General features: G+C 54.3%; 1 protein-coding gene across 6 annotated transcripts in view; it reads left to right on the forward strand.

Moving 5' to 3' along the window:
• Positions 1-16,307, forward strand: part of Arap1 (ArfGAP with RhoGAP domain, ankyrin repeat and PH domain 1) — a 65,023-nt gene extending 48,716 nt beyond the window's left edge. For 5 of the 6 annotated variants that reach the window (XM_021168915.2, XM_029480092.1, XM_021168918.1 and 2 more), the window contains 19 exons: positions 345-479; positions 2,572-2,707; positions 2,973-3,075; positions 3,780-3,975; positions 4,268-4,319; positions 4,413-4,576; positions 4,676-4,888; positions 5,166-5,271; positions 5,671-5,818; positions 5,904-5,990; positions 6,073-6,141; positions 6,340-6,457; positions 8,247-8,360; positions 8,562-8,707; positions 12,320-12,402; positions 13,397-13,447; positions 13,574-13,637; positions 15,330-15,479; positions 15,714-16,307. In XM_021168915.2, coding sequence (XP_021024574.1) covers positions 345-479; positions 2,572-2,707; positions 2,973-3,075; positions 3,780-3,975; positions 4,268-4,319; positions 4,413-4,576; positions 4,676-4,888; positions 5,166-5,271; positions 5,671-5,818; positions 5,904-5,990; positions 6,073-6,141; positions 6,340-6,457; positions 8,247-8,360; positions 8,562-8,707; positions 12,320-12,402; positions 13,397-13,447; positions 13,574-13,637; positions 15,330-15,479; positions 15,714-15,731 — 2,153 coding nt within the window. In that variant the 3' untranslated portion in view covers positions 15,732-16,307. Of the gene's footprint in view, positions 1-344; positions 480-2,571; positions 2,708-2,972; positions 3,076-3,779; positions 3,976-4,267; positions 4,320-4,412; positions 4,577-4,675; positions 4,889-5,165; positions 5,272-5,670; positions 5,819-5,903; positions 5,991-6,072; positions 6,142-6,339; positions 6,458-8,246; positions 8,361-8,561; positions 8,708-9,203; positions 9,237-12,319; positions 12,403-13,396; positions 13,448-13,573; positions 13,638-15,329; positions 15,480-15,713 lie in introns of all 6 variants that reach the window. The other variant, XM_021168919.2, reaches the window with a different exon arrangement.
• Positions 16,308-19,401: the final 3,094 nt, after the last annotated feature.

Genomic DNA, 19,401 nt, shown 5'->3' on the forward strand with positions numbered 1-19,401 from the left:
TGTAGACCAGGCTGGCCTCGAACTCAGAAATCCGCCTGCCTCTGCCTCCCGAGTGCTGGGATTAAAGGCGTGCGCCACCACGCCCGGCTTCATGGAGCCTTCTTAAGATGGGTAGGGTTGGAGCTGGGCCCTGAGAATGGAGTGACGTTCCCACTGGTGAGCAGAGGTTGAGATGTGGCTTTTCAAAACCCTGAAGGTAGCAGTAGGAGCTTGACGGTGCTGGTAGGGAGCTGAGGAAACAGGGCTGTGACCATGAACCTAGGTACTTTGCCCCAGGGGGCATCTGGAGAGAGCACCTCCTGGACACCCAGCATGCCACTACCATTCTTTCTTCCACTCCAAAGAGGTCCCTCGGTTGGACTCAGTGAAGCCCTTGGAAAAGCACTACTCCGTTACCCTGCCAACTGTGAGCCACAGCGGCTTCCTGTACAAAACTGCTTCTGCCGGCAAGCCTCTGCAGGACCGCCGTGCCCGGGAAGGTGAGTACAGCATCTTACCCATCCAGGCCTATGGTGTGTGTCAGCCTGGCTGCAGGGCCAGCAAACTAGGGCTGGTCCTGCTGGAGGACCTGAGGGTGCCAAGTGGACTCTGGCAGAGCCACTTGGAAAGTCTTGGATATGGTCTCTTGAATACAGTGAGCGCTTGAGAAATGGGCTAATTGGGGTGGGACATGGGGATGGCACCACCGGGGAGTGTGAAGTCCGTATGGAGCCCCCGTTGGGTGTGGCCTTGTGCTGAGCAGCTGGCATATTCCAGATGTGGATGGAAGGCGGTTTGAGGACTTGAACTTGAGTGCCATCCCTCTCAGATCTCAGTTGCCTTCCATTTACTCCCTGCCTCCAAGTTCAGCCTACAGTCCTTACACATCACCCAAGAGCTACCTACCTTCCTATCCGGCAGACTCCCCTCCCTGGATTCTGCCCCAGCTCTGACTTTGTCACACAAGCCAGATTAACCTACCCCCACCAGGGATCTGCATATGCTGCTCTCTGCTCCAAATGCTTTCCCCAAATATCCCTTAAAAGCTCATGTCTTTGGGGATATCATGTCTTTCCCAGCCACTCTGTGCCCCCTGTCACCCCCAATACTACTTTTTCTCTTACTGTTCCATCTGATTTTCATTCTTATTTTTTTCCTCCAAGATAAAGTCTTTTTGCTACCCAGAGCCTGACATTGAACTCCTGGGCTCAAGTTTCCCTCTTGTCTCAGTCTTTCCAAGTAGCTGAAATTATAGGTAGTGCCACTATAGCCGGCTCAGTTGTCCTTTATTGTATACCTCTGTATACATGGTACCTGGTACCTATTGTAGCCCTAGCACCTGGGGTGGACTGGTACCCACTGGTAACTTAGCATACATCTGCAGAATGAAGAAGACCTCAGCAGGCTAGTGTGCTTCTCAGAGCACATCCTTGAGGACAGCCTTGGAGTCACATGGTTCTCACGGACAGGATGAGGGACAGCAAGCTGGAGGAGCAGAATGCCCACTGCTTACAGCCTCTCTCAGAACCCCTTCTTGGAGTCCCCCAGATACTCTCTCTGACAGTACTCTCTAACTCCAAGATGGTGTAGCCCTCTGCTGCTCCTGGTCAGTTCCCTCTGCCTGATGATGTCATTTATGGAACCCCTCTGAGTCATCCTTTTCACCCTGAGTGCCAGGAAGCTCTAAGCCACTGTGAGGCTGGTGCCGTAAGCTACATTCGCCTGCCTGGCTTTGGTTCTCTGCTCTCTTACCTTTCATGGTCCAGATTCCCATTTCTGGTTCTACTGGGGATCTTGTGTATCTTCAGAGCCATTGTAGGAGGAGGCAGACTATAGAGTGAGGAGTATATCTGGCAAAGGAGACCGGGCACAGGGTGGGCCTATGTCTTAGTTAGGGTTTTACTGCTGTGAAGGGACACCATGACTAAGGCAACGCTTATAAGGACAACATTGAATTGGGGCTGGCTTATAGGTTCAGAGGTTCAGTTCATTATCATCAAGGTGGGAACATGGCAGCCTGCAGTCAGGCATGGTGCAGGAGGAGCTGAGAGCTCTACATCTGCATCTGAAGGCTGCTAGCAGAAGCAGCTAAGATGAAGGTCTTAAAGCCCACACCCACAGTGACACACCCACTCCAACAAGGCCACACCTCCTAATAGTGCCACTCCCTGGGCCAAGCATATTCAAACCACCACAGCTCCCAAGGCTTCCTGTACAACTGGAACTGTAGGTAGAAGGAGCAGCAGGGGAAGAAGCTAAGAGTAGCCAAAGAGACAGACAGAGGCAGACCTAGGCTGAGAGACACAGGTTGCCCTGATGATTGGGGACATCAGGATTGGATTTAAAGAGAAGTGGGGTCAAGACTCAGTCGTTCCTGGCCCCCAAGCTGGAGACCAAAAGTTCATATCGGCTATAGGGGAGAGTTGGGGACTAGGTATAGAGGGCTGCAGCTGCAGGAATACTCAGGTCAGTGGTGAGTTAAAATGAAGAGCTTATAGGTTGGGTGGGAGCAGAGACCCAGGGAAATGGCAGGAGTGCTTTTCAGCCAGCCTGGGGCTTTCTTCATGGTTCCTCTGTCTAACTTCTCCACAGAGTTCAGCCGGCGCTGGTGTGTCCTGAGTGATGGGGTCCTGAGCTACTATGAGAACGAACGGGCAGTGACACCCAATGGGGAGATTCGGGCCAGCGAGATAGTATGCCTAGCCGTTTCCCCTCTGGACACCCATGGGTGAGCACCCCTAGCCATAACCACAAACTACCAGTGCTAGGAAGTCCAGTGTCTGATTGAGAAGACAGGGACATAGGCCCAGAGAAGGACAGGACCTTCTCAGGTCCACACAACAAAGAGACTGTAAACATTGACCTTAGCTCATGAGGCTGCAGCCCAAAGCTGCTCGTCCACCTCTTAGGAATCAGGGCAAGGAGTAGAGAATTAATGGGGGAGGAGGGGCGGGCTGTGCTGGATGAGTGAATCCTGATTTGTATATTTGCAGCTTTGAGCACACCTTTGAGGTGTACACAGAGGGAGAACGGCTGTACCTGTTTGGGCTGGAGAATGCAGAGCTGGCTCACGAGTGGGTCAAGTGCATTGCCAAGGTAGGCCTGCCTGGGTTAGGAGGGCAGGCATGTGATAGAGGCAGGGTGGGCCCTCTGGCTGAACCCCATGAACTCCAGTTCTTCCATCTCTGGTGGAGAAGAAGCCAGGAGTGGGTATAACAGACTCAGGACAGACTTCTCAGATCAACGGCAATGCAGACTGCAGCCCTCTGGTACCTAATGGATATTTGTTATGAGGAGCATGTTTTTGGGCGGGGGGAGGGGGGGGTCATCGTTTGTAGGTGTGCAATTAGGCTAGATGGGAAGGCAGGGAGGCTACAGAAGAGAGGGCTGCCTTAGAGAGAAGAGCCAAGAGCCCTCTTGTACTTTGAGAGCCTGGGGCTTCATTCCTCATTGGCTCATTTGATGAGCTCTCAATACCTTCTGAGGATCAGTGCCCAGGGCCCGGAGGACCCGAGTGTACCAGTGCTCTGTTGTTCCTGTGGGAGTGGGACAGACAGGCTGAGTCTAGACGCTATGGCATATCCAGGGCTGTAGCAGATGGTGAAGTATGTGGACACTGGGAACACAGAGGACACATCCAAGTGGGTACAGAGGACATGGTCCCAAAGTCCTCTGTCACTGTGCTATGCTGTGCCTTGGGAAGGAGGAAGTAGTTAGAGGGAAAAGAGCCCTTGCCCACAGGGTGTCTCCAGCAGGCTGTGCTGTGCTTACATGCTCTCTCCACTATTTCCCCCAACTAGGCTTTCGTGCCTCCCCTGGCTGAGGACCTGCTAGCCCGGGACTTTGAACGTCTTGGGCGCCTACCCTGTAAAGCTGGCCTGAGCCTTCAGCAGGCTCAGGAAGGCTGGTTTGCCTTGACTGGCTCTGAGCTCCGGGCTGTCTTCCCAGAGGGGCCCTGGGAAGAGCCACTGCAGCTCCGGAGACTGCAAGAGCTTTGTATGTGGGCCTTTGCTTGGTTCCCCAATCTCTAGGATCCCTTGTCCCAGCCCCGCTCCCCCACCCCCACCCCCTAATCCCCTAGCCCTTGTCTGGAAGTCTGAGTTCTGTTATGGCCTGAGCAGATGATCCAGCCTCCCCTCCATATCCTCTTCTGTCTTTGAAGTACATCTCAGCAGCCCTTTAGGTTGGTGGGTGGAATCTAAGGGTGAGACCCAGACGGCCTCAGGAGGGAGCAGTGTATGGGTCATGAATAAGGCCTGGGCCTCACCTTGGCCTGACCCCTCCATAGCTATCCAAGGAGACAGCGAGAACCAAGTGCTGGTGCTGGTGGAGCGGAGGAGGTGAGCCTTGGCTTCTCTGAGGATCCTGGAGAAGCCTGAGGGCAGGTGGGATACAGGGGCAGGCAGGTGGGACAGTGACTATCTCTGCTCCAGGACACTGTACATCCAGGGTGAGCGGCGGCTGGACTTCATGGCTTGGCTAGGGGTCATCCAGAAAGCAGCAGCCAGCTTGGGAGACACACTATCAGAACAACAGCTTGGGGACTCGGACATTCCAGTGATTGTGTACCGCTGTGTAGACTACATCACGCAGTGTGGTGAGCCCAGCCTTCAAGTCCCAGCCCCCCTCTTCTCTAGTGATACCCAGACCCCAGTGCCCAGGATCCCTCTAAAAAGTGGTATAACTCCTTCCCCAGGCTTGACCTCAGAGGGTATCTATCGAAAGTGTGGTCAGACCTCCAAGACTCAGAGACTGCTAGACAGCCTCCGGCAGGACGCACGCTCTGTGCACCTAAAGGAGGGAGAACAGCACGTGGACGACGTCTCCTCTGCACTCAAACGCTTCCTCAGGGACCTGCCGGATGGGCTCTTCACACGTGCGCAGCGCCTGGCCTGGCTGGAGGCCTCTGGTGGGTCCTGCTGCCTGCATCCAGCCCTGTCCACCCTACCTACCTCAGGATGTCCCCATTGTACCCTGGGCAAGGCTTGCCCCAGCTCCTCCGCCTACTCTGCTTCTGGGTCCTCTAGTCACTATAGAGAGGGAGATGCTCAGAGGTGGAGAGTGGAGCACTTCCTGTCCTAATAGGTGTCTGTGAATGATGCCTCCATCCTGAGAGGCAAGGCTGTTGGGAGGGGGCATTGGTGGCCAGTTTCTAACCCAGTCCATCTCCCCCCACACACACCCAGAGATCGAGGATGAGGAAGAAAAGATCTCCAGGTATCGAGAGCTCTTGGTGCATCTGCCCCCTGTCAACCGGGCCACTGTGAAGGCCCTTATCAGCCATCTGTACTGGTGAGGGCCGTGCCAGAGTGAGGCTCTGGGGAGATGGGGCGGGGGAGGGGGGGAGGTTCTTCTACTCTCAACCTGGCTCACTGCCCTCTCCTGGGAAACAGGTGAGCCTGGGGACCACCCAATGATTGCTCTGGTCTTGGATGTTATATCTTAGCTTATGTCCTTCAGGGTAAAGGGAAGAATGGGGTCTTTGTCAGGTTTGGACCAAGTTACTGAGGCCAAATCTTGCTCCCCAGTTCTGTACCTTGCCAGGATGTGAAATGTGTCCCTTTCACTCCTTAAAGTGCGGTCTACTCTGTCCTCTTTGACCTCAGTCCCTCTTGCGCCTGATGAGAACTAGGGAGGTGGCTGGGAAGCTCTGGGCCAGGCTCTTTAATTATCAGTTACCTGTCTTTCCAGTGTACAGTGCTTCTCAGACACAAACCAAATGAACACACACAACCTGGCTATCGTGTTCGGGCCTACACTCTTCCAGACAGACGGGCAGGACTACAAGGCCGGCAAGGTGGTGGAAGACCTCATCAACCACTACGTGGTGGTGTTCAGTGTGCGTCCCAGCTGGGATCGGGGGCGAGGGGAGGGGTGGGCAAGGCTAAGCCTCTCAGATGGCAGTGACATCTGACCCTCCCCAGGTGGACGAGGAGGAGCTGAGGAAGCAGAGGGAGGAAGTCACGGCCATCGTGAAGATGCGAGTGGCTGGCACTGCCAGTGGGACCCAGGTGCAGTCCAGGGTTTGGGAAGGCTTGGGCTGGTTTCCAGCTCTGCTCCCAGACCTGTAGCTGAGCCCCATCTCTCCTGCAGCATGCTGGTGACTTCATCTGCACAGTCTACCTGGAGGAGAAGAAGGTGGAGACTGAACAGCATGTTAAGGTGGGGGCTGTTGAGCCAGGCTGTACCAGGGCAGACATAGTCACTTAGAGATGTGTGAGGTTCCCCAAAGACCTCTTTGCATCTCGGGGTTCAGAGGACCTGATGAGGAATGGGTTTGGGGACCAAATTACAGGAGATTGTGGCCAAACAGAAGCTGGAGATGCATTTGGGACTGGCTGATCTTGTGGGTCTGTGCAGATCCCAGCATCCATGACTGCAGAGGAGCTTACGCTGGAGATCCTGGACCGCCGCAATGTGAGCATCAGGGAGAAGGACTACTGGACTTGCTTTGAGGTCAACGAGAAGGAGGAGGCAGGTAGGTGGCCATGGGCTGCCTTTAGCCCAACCATCATTTCTCCTGCTCCCTGCCTTTGGGAGCCAGAGTTTCTAGATGACACTTTTTGCTGGCTCATGGATGAAAATTGTGGTCTCCATGCTGGTGGTGACTGGCAGCTGACAGGTCTGGGTGACAGTGCCAGCCAGGTGTCAGAATGGTGTTGCTTGCAGAAGGGACAATGCTGAATTCAATGACAGGATTGTAGAATGATACTATTGCGGTGAAGAGGGTGGTGGATAGTGATCATGCAAGCAGGTGGCTGTGATGGGGGAGCCTGGCTGTGGTGGTGAGTGGCCAATTGGAGCCTTTTATGGTTAAGGGAGCCATGTTGAGATGAGAGGTAGGGATGTTGTTGATGCAAGCGTCAGCTGTTTTTGTTGAGTGTCAGTTGCTAGACTGAGGGCCCAGGCAGTGGTTAGTCTAGTAAGGGACAGAGATGTTCATACCATGATCACTCTAGGAAATAGACAACTCCCTTGGTGTTAGCTAACTGCTTTAAAGGAAAGGCCCACGCTGTCAGCAGAGCCTATGATATGGTCCTGGGTTCTGCCTTTTCTCTCGGAGTATCCAGATACCAACAGTACACTGGCTCGGAGAGGACAGGGTGAAGTCCAGAACAGGTGGGGTCTGCAGTCTGCCTCTTCCCTTCGGAGTGTCAGATGAGCAGTCTGGGCTGAGCAGGATGTTGGCCTGGTTGGGAGTGAGTTAGGGTGGAGCTTCTTCGAAGATCTTAGTGTTAAGGCTCATTTAGATGCAGGCCTTCTCCGACCATCTTTAATGAAGTAGCTCTCTAAGATGATCTTAGCTTATTTCTATTTTTTTTATTGGGGGGTGCATCTGAACTTTATTTGGGGGTGAACCAAGTGTTATATAGTTTGGGGGGGTGAGAATATCCAGGATGCGAAAAAGTCACTGGCTGAGAGCTAAGATACTAAGATGCCTCGTTAGCCTGGAGAGGTGGTCCAGGTGCTGTTATATGATTGACTGACTGCCTGTGACCACCTGATTGGGGGTCGCTTGGTTACAAGCTCTGAGACAGGCACGAAAACAGGGAAGGAGTTAGGCAGTCTCAGGATGAGATTCTAGTATCAGTTTTTTGAGATTTCCGGGGTTTGGACACCCTCTGCCTCACCCAGTCCATGCCAGTTCCTCTGGTGGCGTGGTCCACATGCCTGCCCTACACTATGCAGGGCTGATGGCTTTGGAGTGCCTTAGCCTGCTGTGAGGAAGAGTAAGGGCTACTTGGTAAAGACAGGACAAGTGATCCCAGAAACAAGACCAGCTCCAGCACCAGGCTGGGCCTTCCACGGCCCGAGGAAACCCAGGGTGGGATTGGAGGTGGAGTCAGCCACCCAGGGCCTGGTGGGGCTGCGGGGCCGTGGGAGGGCTGGTAACAGGGCTTTGGGAAGATGATGTTTGTGCTAGATTGAGTAAGTTTGACAGGTAGAGTACATGCTAGAGGCCATTTGACGGTCAGACTGTGCGGGACAAGTACAGATTTGACCCACAAGTGTGGAAGGAGCCAGAGTATCTCTAATCTGAGCACAGGCAGTGTTTGTTGGGGACACATGAGTGACAATATAGCCTTAGTTTTGGCTATGAGCAGGTATGACAAGTCAGAAGCTAGCTTATAGGAAGGGTGATCATGATGGTGGTGTGTCACCATGCTAGTGGACGCTGAGCTGTGTAGGTGACATGTGTCCATTTGCTTGCCCTTGGTGGTACTGAGCGGTGTGGACCCAGTGACAGTGGTGTGGCCTCTCCACAGAGCGCCCGCTGCACTTTGCAGAGAAGGTGCTGCCCATTGTGCATGGGCTGGGCATAGACAGCCATCTGGTGGTGAAGAAGTGCCAGTCCATGGAGGCCATGCTGTTGTACTTGGGTAAGTGGTGTTTCGGGTAAGGGGACGTGGGGTGGATAGGTACCTCCATCTACAAGCAGGGTGGGACCTGGTGGCGCCAGGACAGAGCAGGTCAGGTGGAGGAAACTGGGGGGCTTCCATGGGGAGGCTGGGACATGAGGTGGGGCACTGGAGTCTGTAGGTTGGGCAGTGTCGCCCATGCCCACTCTGGTCCTCCCTTAGCCAGCCGTGTGGGTGACACCAAGCATGGTATGATGAAGTTCCGTGAAGACCGCAGCCTCCTGGGTCTGGGGCTACCTTCGGGTGGCTTCCACGATCGTTACTTCATTCTCAACAGCAGCTGCCTACGGCTCTACAAGGAGGTTCGGGTAAGCCCTGTGATGGACATTAGATTCTCCTTTGTGCTCAGACACTCACATACAAGCATCGTCCTTGGTCTGCAGGAGCGAGGTCCCTGTCCGAGGGTCTCGGCAGCACCATGATATATTCTCCTGCTGGGACCCTGAGTAGCCACTCAAAGCCTCTATCCATGTGAGGCCTTACGTGAGGCCAGGACATCACACACACGCTCCCATGCTTCCCTGTGCCTGTGGTTTATCACACTCTCATAAGAATGTGTCTGTTCCATGGCATCTATTCCGAGTTGTGCCCAAGCCTGCTCTGCCCCGTCCTAGGACACAGCCCTCCTAACCTACTCTACCCCCATGCCCAGTGGTCTCCTAGACCACACTCCTTGGCACTCCATTCTTCTGCACACAGATGCCCTGCCACCCCCCTCTCCCTTGCCCTTCACACCACTACACAATCTGTCCTGGCTCTAGAGTGGGATGATGCCCTCCATAACCCTGCTCCTCTATCAAACAGAGCCAGAGGCCGTGGAGCGGGGCCCCTGAGACCGTGAGTAGCTGTGGGCCAGCTGCCAGCTGCCTTCCTTACACTACCTGGGGCCAGGCGAGCAGGGTAGAGCTTGAAGACACCATCAGGGCTCCCAGTTCTCTCCAGGCATGGCTCCCTGTTTTCCTACCAAGTCACTGACCCCTACCCTGACCCTAAACCAAGATCTTTTTCTCAATATAGGGTCCCTTGTTGGTGTGATGCTGGAATTTTTCGTAGTGCTCAGAGAAGTTTTGGAGGCAGTATTAGAGACCCAAGTGTGGGTTAGGACTGGTTCATCTCCTCTTACTGTCAGAGCTCCCCACCTTCCAAACCTAGACAGAGTGCTGGGGCTGTCCTCCTGTTGGGACACAAGGCTGTGAGACATTCTCTCTCAGGGGTGGCTGTGCTTTCCCAGCCTCCCTAGCTGGTGGCCCAGCCTTCCTTGGCCACTCCTGAGAGACCGACCTTCCATGTGCCTCTCAGGGCTGCCCAGCCTGGCTCTAATGTCTGGAGGTTGCCTCTGGCTCAGGTTCAGCTGAGAAGCACTGTCTGTGGTACCCTGTGGGTACCACTTTTGCCACAGGGCACACAGAGTGTAGATGGTTCTGCAGGAGAGCAGTGGAGGCTCGATGCCAAGCACGGTGTTCTAGCGTGAGGTCCTTCAGTGACCCCGTCGTGGTCTCCAGCCCTTTTTTGCCTCTTGTATCTCCTGAGCATGTCTGAACAGATCTTGCTGGCTGCCATGGAAGATCAGATGGAGGGAGCAGCATCCCCATTTCCGTTTCTTTGTGCATTCTACCTCTGTTAATGCTGCCTGGACTCCTGGCAGGCACTCCCGTTTGTCCTTCCTCCTGTGGATCTCTCACTCACTTCTGAGCCTGCTTCTAGAATTTTCTCCCCCCTGGTCCTCCTTCTAGAGGCGCTTCCTTAGACTCACGGAGCAGAGTGAGGCTACCTGTATGGGCAGAAAGGAAGGAGGGCACCTGAGGCACCCCAAAAGGCAGGTGCTAGGCATGGAGAGGAGGTCTGATGCTTACTGAGCAGGGCTTAGCACTTGTCCCTACTTCTCTCAGAGCAGGAAGTTATCTTTCCAAGGTGAGAAAGGGCCCAGGGACTTTCCCAAGGCTACTTTGCTCATGGCAGGCTAGGATGGAGGCCAGTGTTAGGGTTTGTCCTCTCTCTGGTGTCCTGGCAGTTTAGAGCTCCAGGGTAGAGCAGGAAAGCTGCCAACTGTTAGCAGGCAAAGCTGTCATCTTGAGGCCACTGAAGTGTTGATGATTCTGACATCAGTTGGCTTATGGGGCCGCAGGAAAGAATATTTGAAATTAGGATAGTCTCATACCAAGGAGGCTCTGTGGCCTCTCAGTCCCCATTCCAACACCTCCTGCTGTTTAAGACTCTGGAGCGTGTATGAAAGGCATATTCTAGAAAAATTGTGGTACTAGCATGAGGTACCTGAACACTGAGCATAAATTTTATTCCTTGGACATCAGGGTACCAGAACCCCGAGCTGCTTGAAAATATAGTTCCTATAGGAGTTAGTCTCTTCTCTGTGTTTCTGCCTCCCCTTCCCCCACACTGTCCACCAGTCTCCTGCCCTGACAGGGACTGCCCAGGACTTTCTGCCTGACTTCTTCCAGCCCTTCCCCATTCCATTGTCTTTGCAGGGGCCTCTGTTCTCCCTGCGTCCTGTCCTGTCTATCTTCCATCCCTTCTCCCGTGTCCTAGTGTGCAGGCTGACTTTTTCAGTGCCTCAGCCTTGACTCTGCCTGATGTGTGTGTGTGTGTGTTTGTGTGTGTGTATGTGTGTGCATGTGTGTGTGCATGTGTGCACGTGTGTATGTGTGCGCACGTGTGTATGTGTGTGCACATGTGTGTGTGTGTGTGTGTGTGTGTGTGTGTGTGTGAGGTCTTCCTTTCGGTGTTCTGCCCACACCCTGTCCCGCCCGCCCCCCAACCTTAGCTTTATTGTCCATCCCACATCTTGATATCTTGATCCCCGTTCTGCAGCCAGTGGTCTAGGCTGTTTGGGACATGTTGTGATTGTTGGGTGAGGTGCTCTGTTTGAAGAGTTGGGGCTCCTTCATCCACCATATCCACCAGGCCTTAGATCTTGACACGTTCTCTGGCCCACATCCCTGGGGTGACACAGAAGGATCCTCTAGTTCTGAGACAGATTATCCTTTCTTCTCCTGTTGAGGAGCCATGCCTGGGGTGGCTGGGAGCAATGGTGGGGACCAAGGTGGGGAGGGTTTGGTTTTGGAGCCTCAGTTGCAGTTGTAAGTACATCTCCCTCCCCTACCATCCTCTCTGGTACCTCTGATGGGTCCAGGGGAGCCTGGTAAGGGGAGGAAGCTAAGCAAATGGCTCCCACAACTGGAAGAAGTTCATTAACCTTCAAACAGTTTCTTCCTTGAGGGTCATTGCTCGTGTCCCCTCTGCCTTCGAGCCAGCCTGCTCCCACCAAGCCCAGACCCATATATGCAGAGGTGAGGGCCAGGCAAACATGTCAACAGTCTGGTTCCCCACCCTGGTCTATGGGTCTCTTGCTTCCTGCCTTAGACCATTGGGACTTTCTCCCTCTGGCCTATCATGCAGAACACCATGCAAGCTTCAGTGTCAGCCATTAGCCTTCTGATGGGGCCAAATGCTAGTGATGGCTAGTCCCCGAGCTTCCATTCACACAGTCAACCCTGGAGCCTCCACGGGCAGGGGAAGGGAGCATGATGAGTGACTGAGACAAATGCAGACCCTAGTGGACAACCTTGAAGGCACTCTCACAAGCCTGGGCCTGCCCCCGTGTGCTGTGGGGGGGAAATCAGACCCGTGACTTCCAACCTGAGTCTCCAGTTTGACAAGCAGCAGGGTCTGGGAATCATTGCCCTGGAGCTCCCAGCTGGAGTGTCATCTTTGGGGACTGAGGGTTGACTGTCTGATGCTACTGTCATTTTTGGCTGGACAATGAACAGGGAGGGCTTTGGTGAGAAGGCTTCCTGGAGGAGGAGTCCTGTTCCAGAATGCCTGGGCGTTGGGGACGGGGGAGGGCAGTATGCCAGTGGAAGAGCTACTTCTGACCGATGGAAGTGTCTCCCCCCATCCCCCAGAGTCACCGGCCTGAGAAGGAGTGGCCTGTCAAGAGCCTCAAAGTCTACCTGGGTGTAAAGAAGAAACTGCGGCCACCTACTTGGTAAGCCAGGCCTGAGGTGCCAGGCCTATGGCTAGGACCTGTGGGGTCAAGAACTGGCAGGAAGGCACAGCCGGGGTTCAGAGCTTTATAGGGGATAGTGTAGTGGTTTTATAGTCGGGGTCCTCTCGGCTAGTAGCATCACCGAGACATACCTTAGAAGTACAGTCTTTCAGGTAACCCCTGAGCTTCCTGAGTTTGGGGTGCTATAGTAGGGCTTGGGGCTCAGGGCTCAGTGTCTCCTTGAGCTGTCCAGATAGCAGTGAGAGGGAGTTTATGATTTGGGGGGTTGGTGTGTTTTATGTGTGTGTGGTGCAGGCCAGTGAGTGTCTGGGTGCATGTACCTGTGTGTGCTCATGTGGAAGCCAGAGCAGGACTTAGGGTGTCTTCCTCTGTCACTCTCTGCCTTATTCTCTTGAGGCAGGGTGTCACTGAAGCTCACTGTTTCAGCTATAGGTGTCTGGTCAGTGTGCTTTGGGAGTCCACCTGCCTGTCTCTGCTCTCCAGTGCTAGGGTTACAGGCACCCACGGTCATGCACAGCTTTTTATGTGGTTGCTAGGGATTTGAACTTAGAACCTCATGCTTGCAGAGCAAGCACTCTTATTAAGCGGTCTCTCTTAGCAAGTCGAAAAGCAATGCATGCCACTGTGACTGTTAGGCACCGCAGTCATGTGACTTGATTTGCTAACTTTCTCATCTGCTGGCTGTGCCAGCCTACCTCTGGTTCTTGGGTGGGCTTGGGCAGACATCAGCACAGTTGGATGGTTATTTTTGTTGTTGTTCTTCAGTGGTGAAGGTAGAACTCAGTAACTCAGGCAATGTTAGACACACGTACCACCCCCAGCTCAGGCCCTGCGTTCAGGTGGGGAGAGAAGGACACGGGCCCTAGTGTGCTGCACTGGGGGAAGCTTTGGCCCTTCCCTGCCCAGGCTTCTAGGCTCTGTCCCACAAATCTTTGCAAGTACAAAGTGACCCCTTCTCTGGCTCTCCCTGCAGCTGGGGCTTCACGGTGGTGCATGAGACAGAAAAGCACGAGAAGCAGCAGTGGTAAGCCCGGGCCCCAGAGGGAGACAGGCAGGATCGGGGCCTCCCTCTCGACCTATGAGGAGACAGGGAGGCAGAATGCTCGCTCTCCAAGGCCCTCAGTGGCAACCCGATCTGTGCCTTCTGCAGGTACCTCTGCTGTGACACTCAGATGGAACTTCGAGAGTGGTTTGCCACCTTCCTCTCTGTGCAGGTACCAGCTGCAGGGGGCTTCTCTAGAGGCTCCACCATGGAGAGTGGGGACAGCAGCAGAGAAATGGTGGCAGAGGAATTAGGTCTTGGCACAGGGATATTCACCTGGTGCGGAGTGGCTTCCAGGAAGAGGAAACAGCATATCCAAAGAAAAGGAAGGCTGCTTATGAAAGACAGAATTTGATTTTTGTGTTCATGGTTCCACAGTGTTAGAGTCCGTGATCATCATCGTGGGGAGAGGGGAGAAGGAGAGAGGGAGGGAGAGATGGAGAGAGAGAAGAGAGAGAGGAAGGGAGAGAGGGAGGAATGGGAAGAGGAGGGAGGGAGGAATGGGAAGAGGAGGGAGGAAGGGAGAGGGAGAGAAAGAGGGGGAGAAGGAGAGAGGGAGTGAGGAATGGGAAGAGGAGGGAGGGAGGGAGAGGGAGAGAAAGAGAGGGGGAGAAGGAGAGAGGGAGTGAGAGGGGAAGGGAGGGAGAGGAGAGAGAAAGAGAGGGAAGGAGGGAGAGGAGTGAGAGAGAGAGGAAGGGAGCTAGAGGGAGGGGGAGAGGGAGGGATGAGGAGAGGAGGGAGGGAGAGGAAAGGAGGGAGGGAGAGGAGGGAGGGAAAGAGGGAGAGAAAGAGAGAGGGGGATGGGGAGGGGGAGAAGGAGAGAGGGAGAGTGAGCAAGGGATGGAGAGAAGGAGAGGGAGAGAGGAAGGGAGAGAGAGGGAGAGAAGGAGAGATGGGAAGAGGAGGGAGGGAGGGATGGGGAGAGGAGGGAGAGAGAGGGAGGGAGGGATGGGGAGAGGAGGGAGAGAGAAAGAGGGAGGGAAAGAAGGAGAAAGAGAGAAGGAGGAAGGGAGAGAAGGAGAGAGAGAGGAGAGAGAGAGATGGAAATGACAAGAGCTTTTGAAACTTAAAAGCCTCATGCTCCAGTGCCACACTTCCTCCAACAAGGCCACACCTCCTAATCCTTCCCAAACAGTTCCACCAAGCGGGGGACCAAGTATTCAAACATATGAGTGTCATTCCCATTCAAGCCACCACATTCACCACTTGCAAGGGGAGAAGCCATCAGTGCCAGAAGTTGGCTCTGATTGTAAGAACCTTGAGACCATGGTCAAGAGGTTGACCTTGAGTTTCAAGTGAGTCCGAGCAGCATGTAGGATTGAGCCTGAAGGGGATCGCTCAGCTCCCTCAGCACCAGTGTACAGGGAACAGAGCCTGAAGGGCCACACCCACGGAGAAGTCACGCCAGAGACTGGTTAGACATGAAACACATGAGTTAGAACAGATGTTCAGCAGAGTTCAGAACTGTGTAGGGAGAAGGAATTCAAAACTACCAGGGCTCTGGGCTCTGTTCCTGCTGCTGTTACGTCCTTCTAACGCCGAGCTTCCTGGTGGACAAGGACGAGATGAGAACAGGGTGGATTCTGTAGTTCTTGGTTGCTGGGAAGAGGAGGCACAGTGCCTTTCATTTTCCTGATGCTGAGTTCTTAGGGAGGTTTGTGGATCTTGAGTAATCTAGTTGGCTGGGCTGGGCTGGGCTAGGGTCATCTGCGAACAGCTGCTTCTCATATCAGCCTCGATCAAAGCTGAAGGCGTCAGCTCAGATCCTAGCTGGAGGCTTTTCTGAGAAGGGGTGGGTGGAACTTGATCCTGCAAGCTGAGCTGTGGCCCAGACCCTAGCACGCCTTTCCTGGTCGTTCCCTAGCACGATGGCCTGGTGTGGCCCTCTGAGCCCTCTCGAGTGTCCCGGGCAGTGCCTGAGGTCCGGATGGGCAGTGTATCGCTGATCCCGCTACGAGGCAGTGAAAATGAAATGCGCCGGAGTGTGGCAGCCTTCACTGCTGACCCCCTTTCCGTAAGTGTCTCTGGTCCATGTGGGCAAGGCTGGGTGGGACCTGGCTGGATGCCTGCCTGCACTTCACTGATTTCTCTGACAGCCCATCTAGTCTCTTCCCTAGGTTTCTGGGGCCCCTTTTGTCTAGCCTTGGGAACCCCAGCTGCTGATATTTTGGCATCCACTCCATTGCTGGCTGCTCCTTTTTACTTTCACAAAGCACTTATAGGATCTGGGCTTCTATGCTCCCTACAGCTCCTCCGCCATGTCTGAGCACAGGAGTCGTTCTGACTCTGGGACACCATCACTGCCACCAGGAAGCTTTCCTGTTCAGACGCCCTCGTGCTCTGCGTGTTTGGTGTGAGCCAACAGAACACACGGGGAAGCCATACCCACATCCCACATCCTGACTGCAGCACAGGCTCCTTGGCTGGGCAGGAATGGGCTGGCAATGGGGATTTCCCAGAAGGGACCCTTCCTTTTCCTCCAGGCAAGCAATGCTCTTGACCTGGCTTGCTTACCCAGGGTCACACTCTTTGAATCCGTGGAATTGGAAAGATGGACAGAAATCAGGAGCTGTGCAGGAGAAGGGTTTGGGGCCCCGCTGGGAGGGAGCCCACCCCCTTCCCACAGGCTCCCAAATGGAAAGGGTGACACTCTGAACGTACTATCGGGGTGTCTACAAGGGAGCTCGTGGGAAGCTTCTGCAGGGTGACATCTGGACTTGGGGACATCAGCCCTCTTCTGGTGTGTGCTGGCAGGGAGGCCCAGGCTGTGGCTGTCTGCTATCCCTTCCCCACTTTGGATACTTTTTGATAATATAAATATATCTGTATATTTTACCCTATGGTGCTGAGGCCTGTGATGGTTTGTGGGCACTGGTGTCCTAGGCTAAGGGTACAGTTGGCTGTGAAGCCCAGAGGTGAATGCTGGGGCTTTGAAGCCAGGAGCCTGAGTCTACCCTCTGCATGTTTACTGAGCTATTTACCCTCCACTGTCCTGGCAGAGGCCTGGCCTGGCCCTGTACTTACTGTGCCACTGTACATCCAGGCTATGGAATTTCTGATTCAGGACAAGGCAGACCCCAGCTAGTCTGAGCCCCGGTCCCTGCAACCATCTGAGCTGGGGCCTAGATCTGTGTTAGTGCCCCGGCACAGCTACTCAGAACCCCTGCTGGAGACACGAGGCCACAGTGCATACCGCAAGCTTTGGAGGACTGTGAAGGGGGCTTCACCCTGGGTACCATGCGTATGCTTCCAGAGTGGAGTCTGCCTCTCACATCACAGGGCATCGCCTTCAGAGGGAAGTGCTGACCTACAGAGGTCACCAGCTACTGAAAGACAGACTGGAGACTTCTGGGAAAGTGCCAAGCATTCTGCCTTCTCTGGAGTCTCATTACCACCCTATCTCAAAGGCCTAGTGAGCAGACTTGCTGGTGTCCTGTCCTTAGCCTCGAAAGGGGCAGAGCAGAGCTGGACAAGGCTGGGGTACCTGTGCCATCTGTGACATCCCCCCCCGCCCCCAGTGGGGACCTGGATGTACATCTGGATGTGTGTCCCGGGTGTTTGCCAGGAGACAGCACACGATCCTCGAGCTCTACTAACCTGTTGCAAAGCTAAGGTCCCCATCACTTTGTCCTATCTTCAGGGAGCTGCTCCAAGCCAAATTATCATGTCCTCCAGGCAGGACATGGCTAGAGGGCTTATGTGCCCAAGAGCTGCTTCTCTGAATTTGATCTACTGTCCACCAAGCCCAGAGAGCAAGGACGAGGGTACAACTAGAGGTGCCCTCTGCTGGTCTGGCACTGTCATTACTCTGGTTTAGGGATTAGCTAGAGGGGAGCTGCATTTGGCCACTAGGGTGCAGTCATGGACCACTCATAGTTGCAAATTTTGAGCAGGGTCTGTGAAACACCTCCTAACCCTCCCTACACCTGCAACACTTCCTCCCTCCCTCCCCTCCTTCCCCTCCCAGTGATATTCCTGGATCTGGCTTTGTTCTTCTGCCAGCTGGACCACTCAGCCCTGCCTCTGGCCTGCAACTAGTGATGTGTTGTAAGACAGCACAGTAGAGGTGCTTTGCTTTGATCTCCTGGGCTCTAGGACATGAGAGGAGCCCTTCGCCCAATGCCTACAGAATGCAGCCTGAGCCTCTGCTCTCTGCTTTCCCTGCCTGACATTAGAGTCTCCTCAGCTTTCCTCATGCTCTCAGCCTGTTCTCCCCTCTTGTGAGCGCTCGCTCCCGTAGCCAGCACTATCTGACACTGTAGAGTGCTTTCCCTTGGGGTGAGGTCACATCCCTGCAGGATTGAGACTCAACCTTCGTGACTACAGTGTTGGGGGTGGGGGGCAGGGCAGAAGGTTCTGTTGTCTCAAGGATTCCTAAAACTGGAGCCAGTGCCAGAAGGGAGGGATACACTTGGTACTTTAGGTTGCTTGGGATGGGAGGAGCCCAGAGTTAGGGGTAGGGAGCCTGAAGGAGGAAGGACTTCCTGGAGAAGTGTGGTTGGGGGTGGGATTGGATATTGGGGAGGAGAACAGGGAGGGAACTCTGAGAGAGAAGCTGCAGTAGTGCACAGCCTGGGCACCGAGGCATTGCTGGTGGAGTGTTGGGAAAAAGTGGGCAGGGGAGGATATGGGGCAGAAGAGGGCCGGGGTATCTGCCTTTCTCTCTTCTGGCTCCTTCATTTCAACCCTCCCACTCTGCATGATATCCAGCAGTGAGGACCCAGGAACCCTTGGCTCCAGGGAGCTCTGGGCACACAGGCTGTAGTGAGACAGGTGGGGGAAAGCTGGACCCTGCCACCTCCGTACTAACTCTGGGGCTGGAGGGGGCACGGAACCTCTTCCCTTGCTCTTATTGCTGCCTGCACATAGTTCTGTTTTGGAAAGCATGGATGGGTAGGCAGATATCCTTTATAGTCCACGTGGCTTTGACAGTTACTTAGATCTCTGTCCTTTGGAGCTAAGCTGCATCCTGATAGCCTCCTGGGAACACTGAATGAGCAGGCGCAGGTAAGTGTGAAGTGCTAGCCGTGCCCCTTGCTAGTCTTCCTAGATATATCTGCAATGACACCTTTGTGACATACAGGAGAAGAGCTTGAGAGGTTCAGCCAGCACTTATTGACTACTTCCTGTGTTCAGCTCTCACTCACCAAGCACTTGTTGAATACCTGCTGTGTGCAGAGCTTTTGCCGCACGCACACGTGGGGCAGATGAGTAGGTGGTGTGGGGGAGGAGGAAACCCGTGAGGAGAGAGGATGCTGCTCAGAGGGATTCATGAAGGGCTCAAGTCCTGAAGCCAGGAGGGTAGGGGATGCTGAGGAGAGACAGACAAATGCAGATGGCCTGAAGTAAGGACCTGTTGTAGCTGGATCTTAACACCCATGCAGCCCCAGGGCCTCACACACTCAGCACCAGACACCTTAAGGCCTCCCCTCCACACCCGAGCTGTCAGGTCTTAGCTCTACCGGCTACCCAGGAGACACGACTACATCCCTGTCTAATGGGCCCTTTAGGATCTTATCCCTACCAGAAAACAGCATCTTTTTTACCACTTAAGTACTTAGTGACCTGAATGACCCAGATCCTACTCTCAGACTGTGTGACTGTTTCTGTCTCACTGGTACACATGCACGCACGTGTGCACCCACACCCACACAGAGCTGGTCAGAATCTCCCTGCCTCTCCTGTCAGGGAATGCCTTTGGATTCTTGTTCGCAGTGTCCATGTTCTATGAAAACATGGGGAGGATTTGTACCCAGCTAACCAACCAGGGGGATGGCCCCTTGAAGAGCTCACTGGCCCTGGCACGTACCCTCCTCTATGCTACTTTCAGCCTGTGGAAATTTCCACACTTTCTCTGCCCTGGTTACAGCTCCTACTGCTGTATTTATCACCCTGGAGACACAGTGACACAGGCCACAGGCACACACTCATGCTCT

The sequence above is a fragment of the Mus caroli genome, chromosome 7 (assembly GCF_900094665.2).
Source record: "Mus caroli chromosome 7, CAROLI_EIJ_v1.1, whole genome shotgun sequence".
NCBI classification, from domain to species: domain Eukaryota; kingdom Metazoa; phylum Chordata; class Mammalia; order Rodentia; family Muridae; genus Mus; species Mus caroli.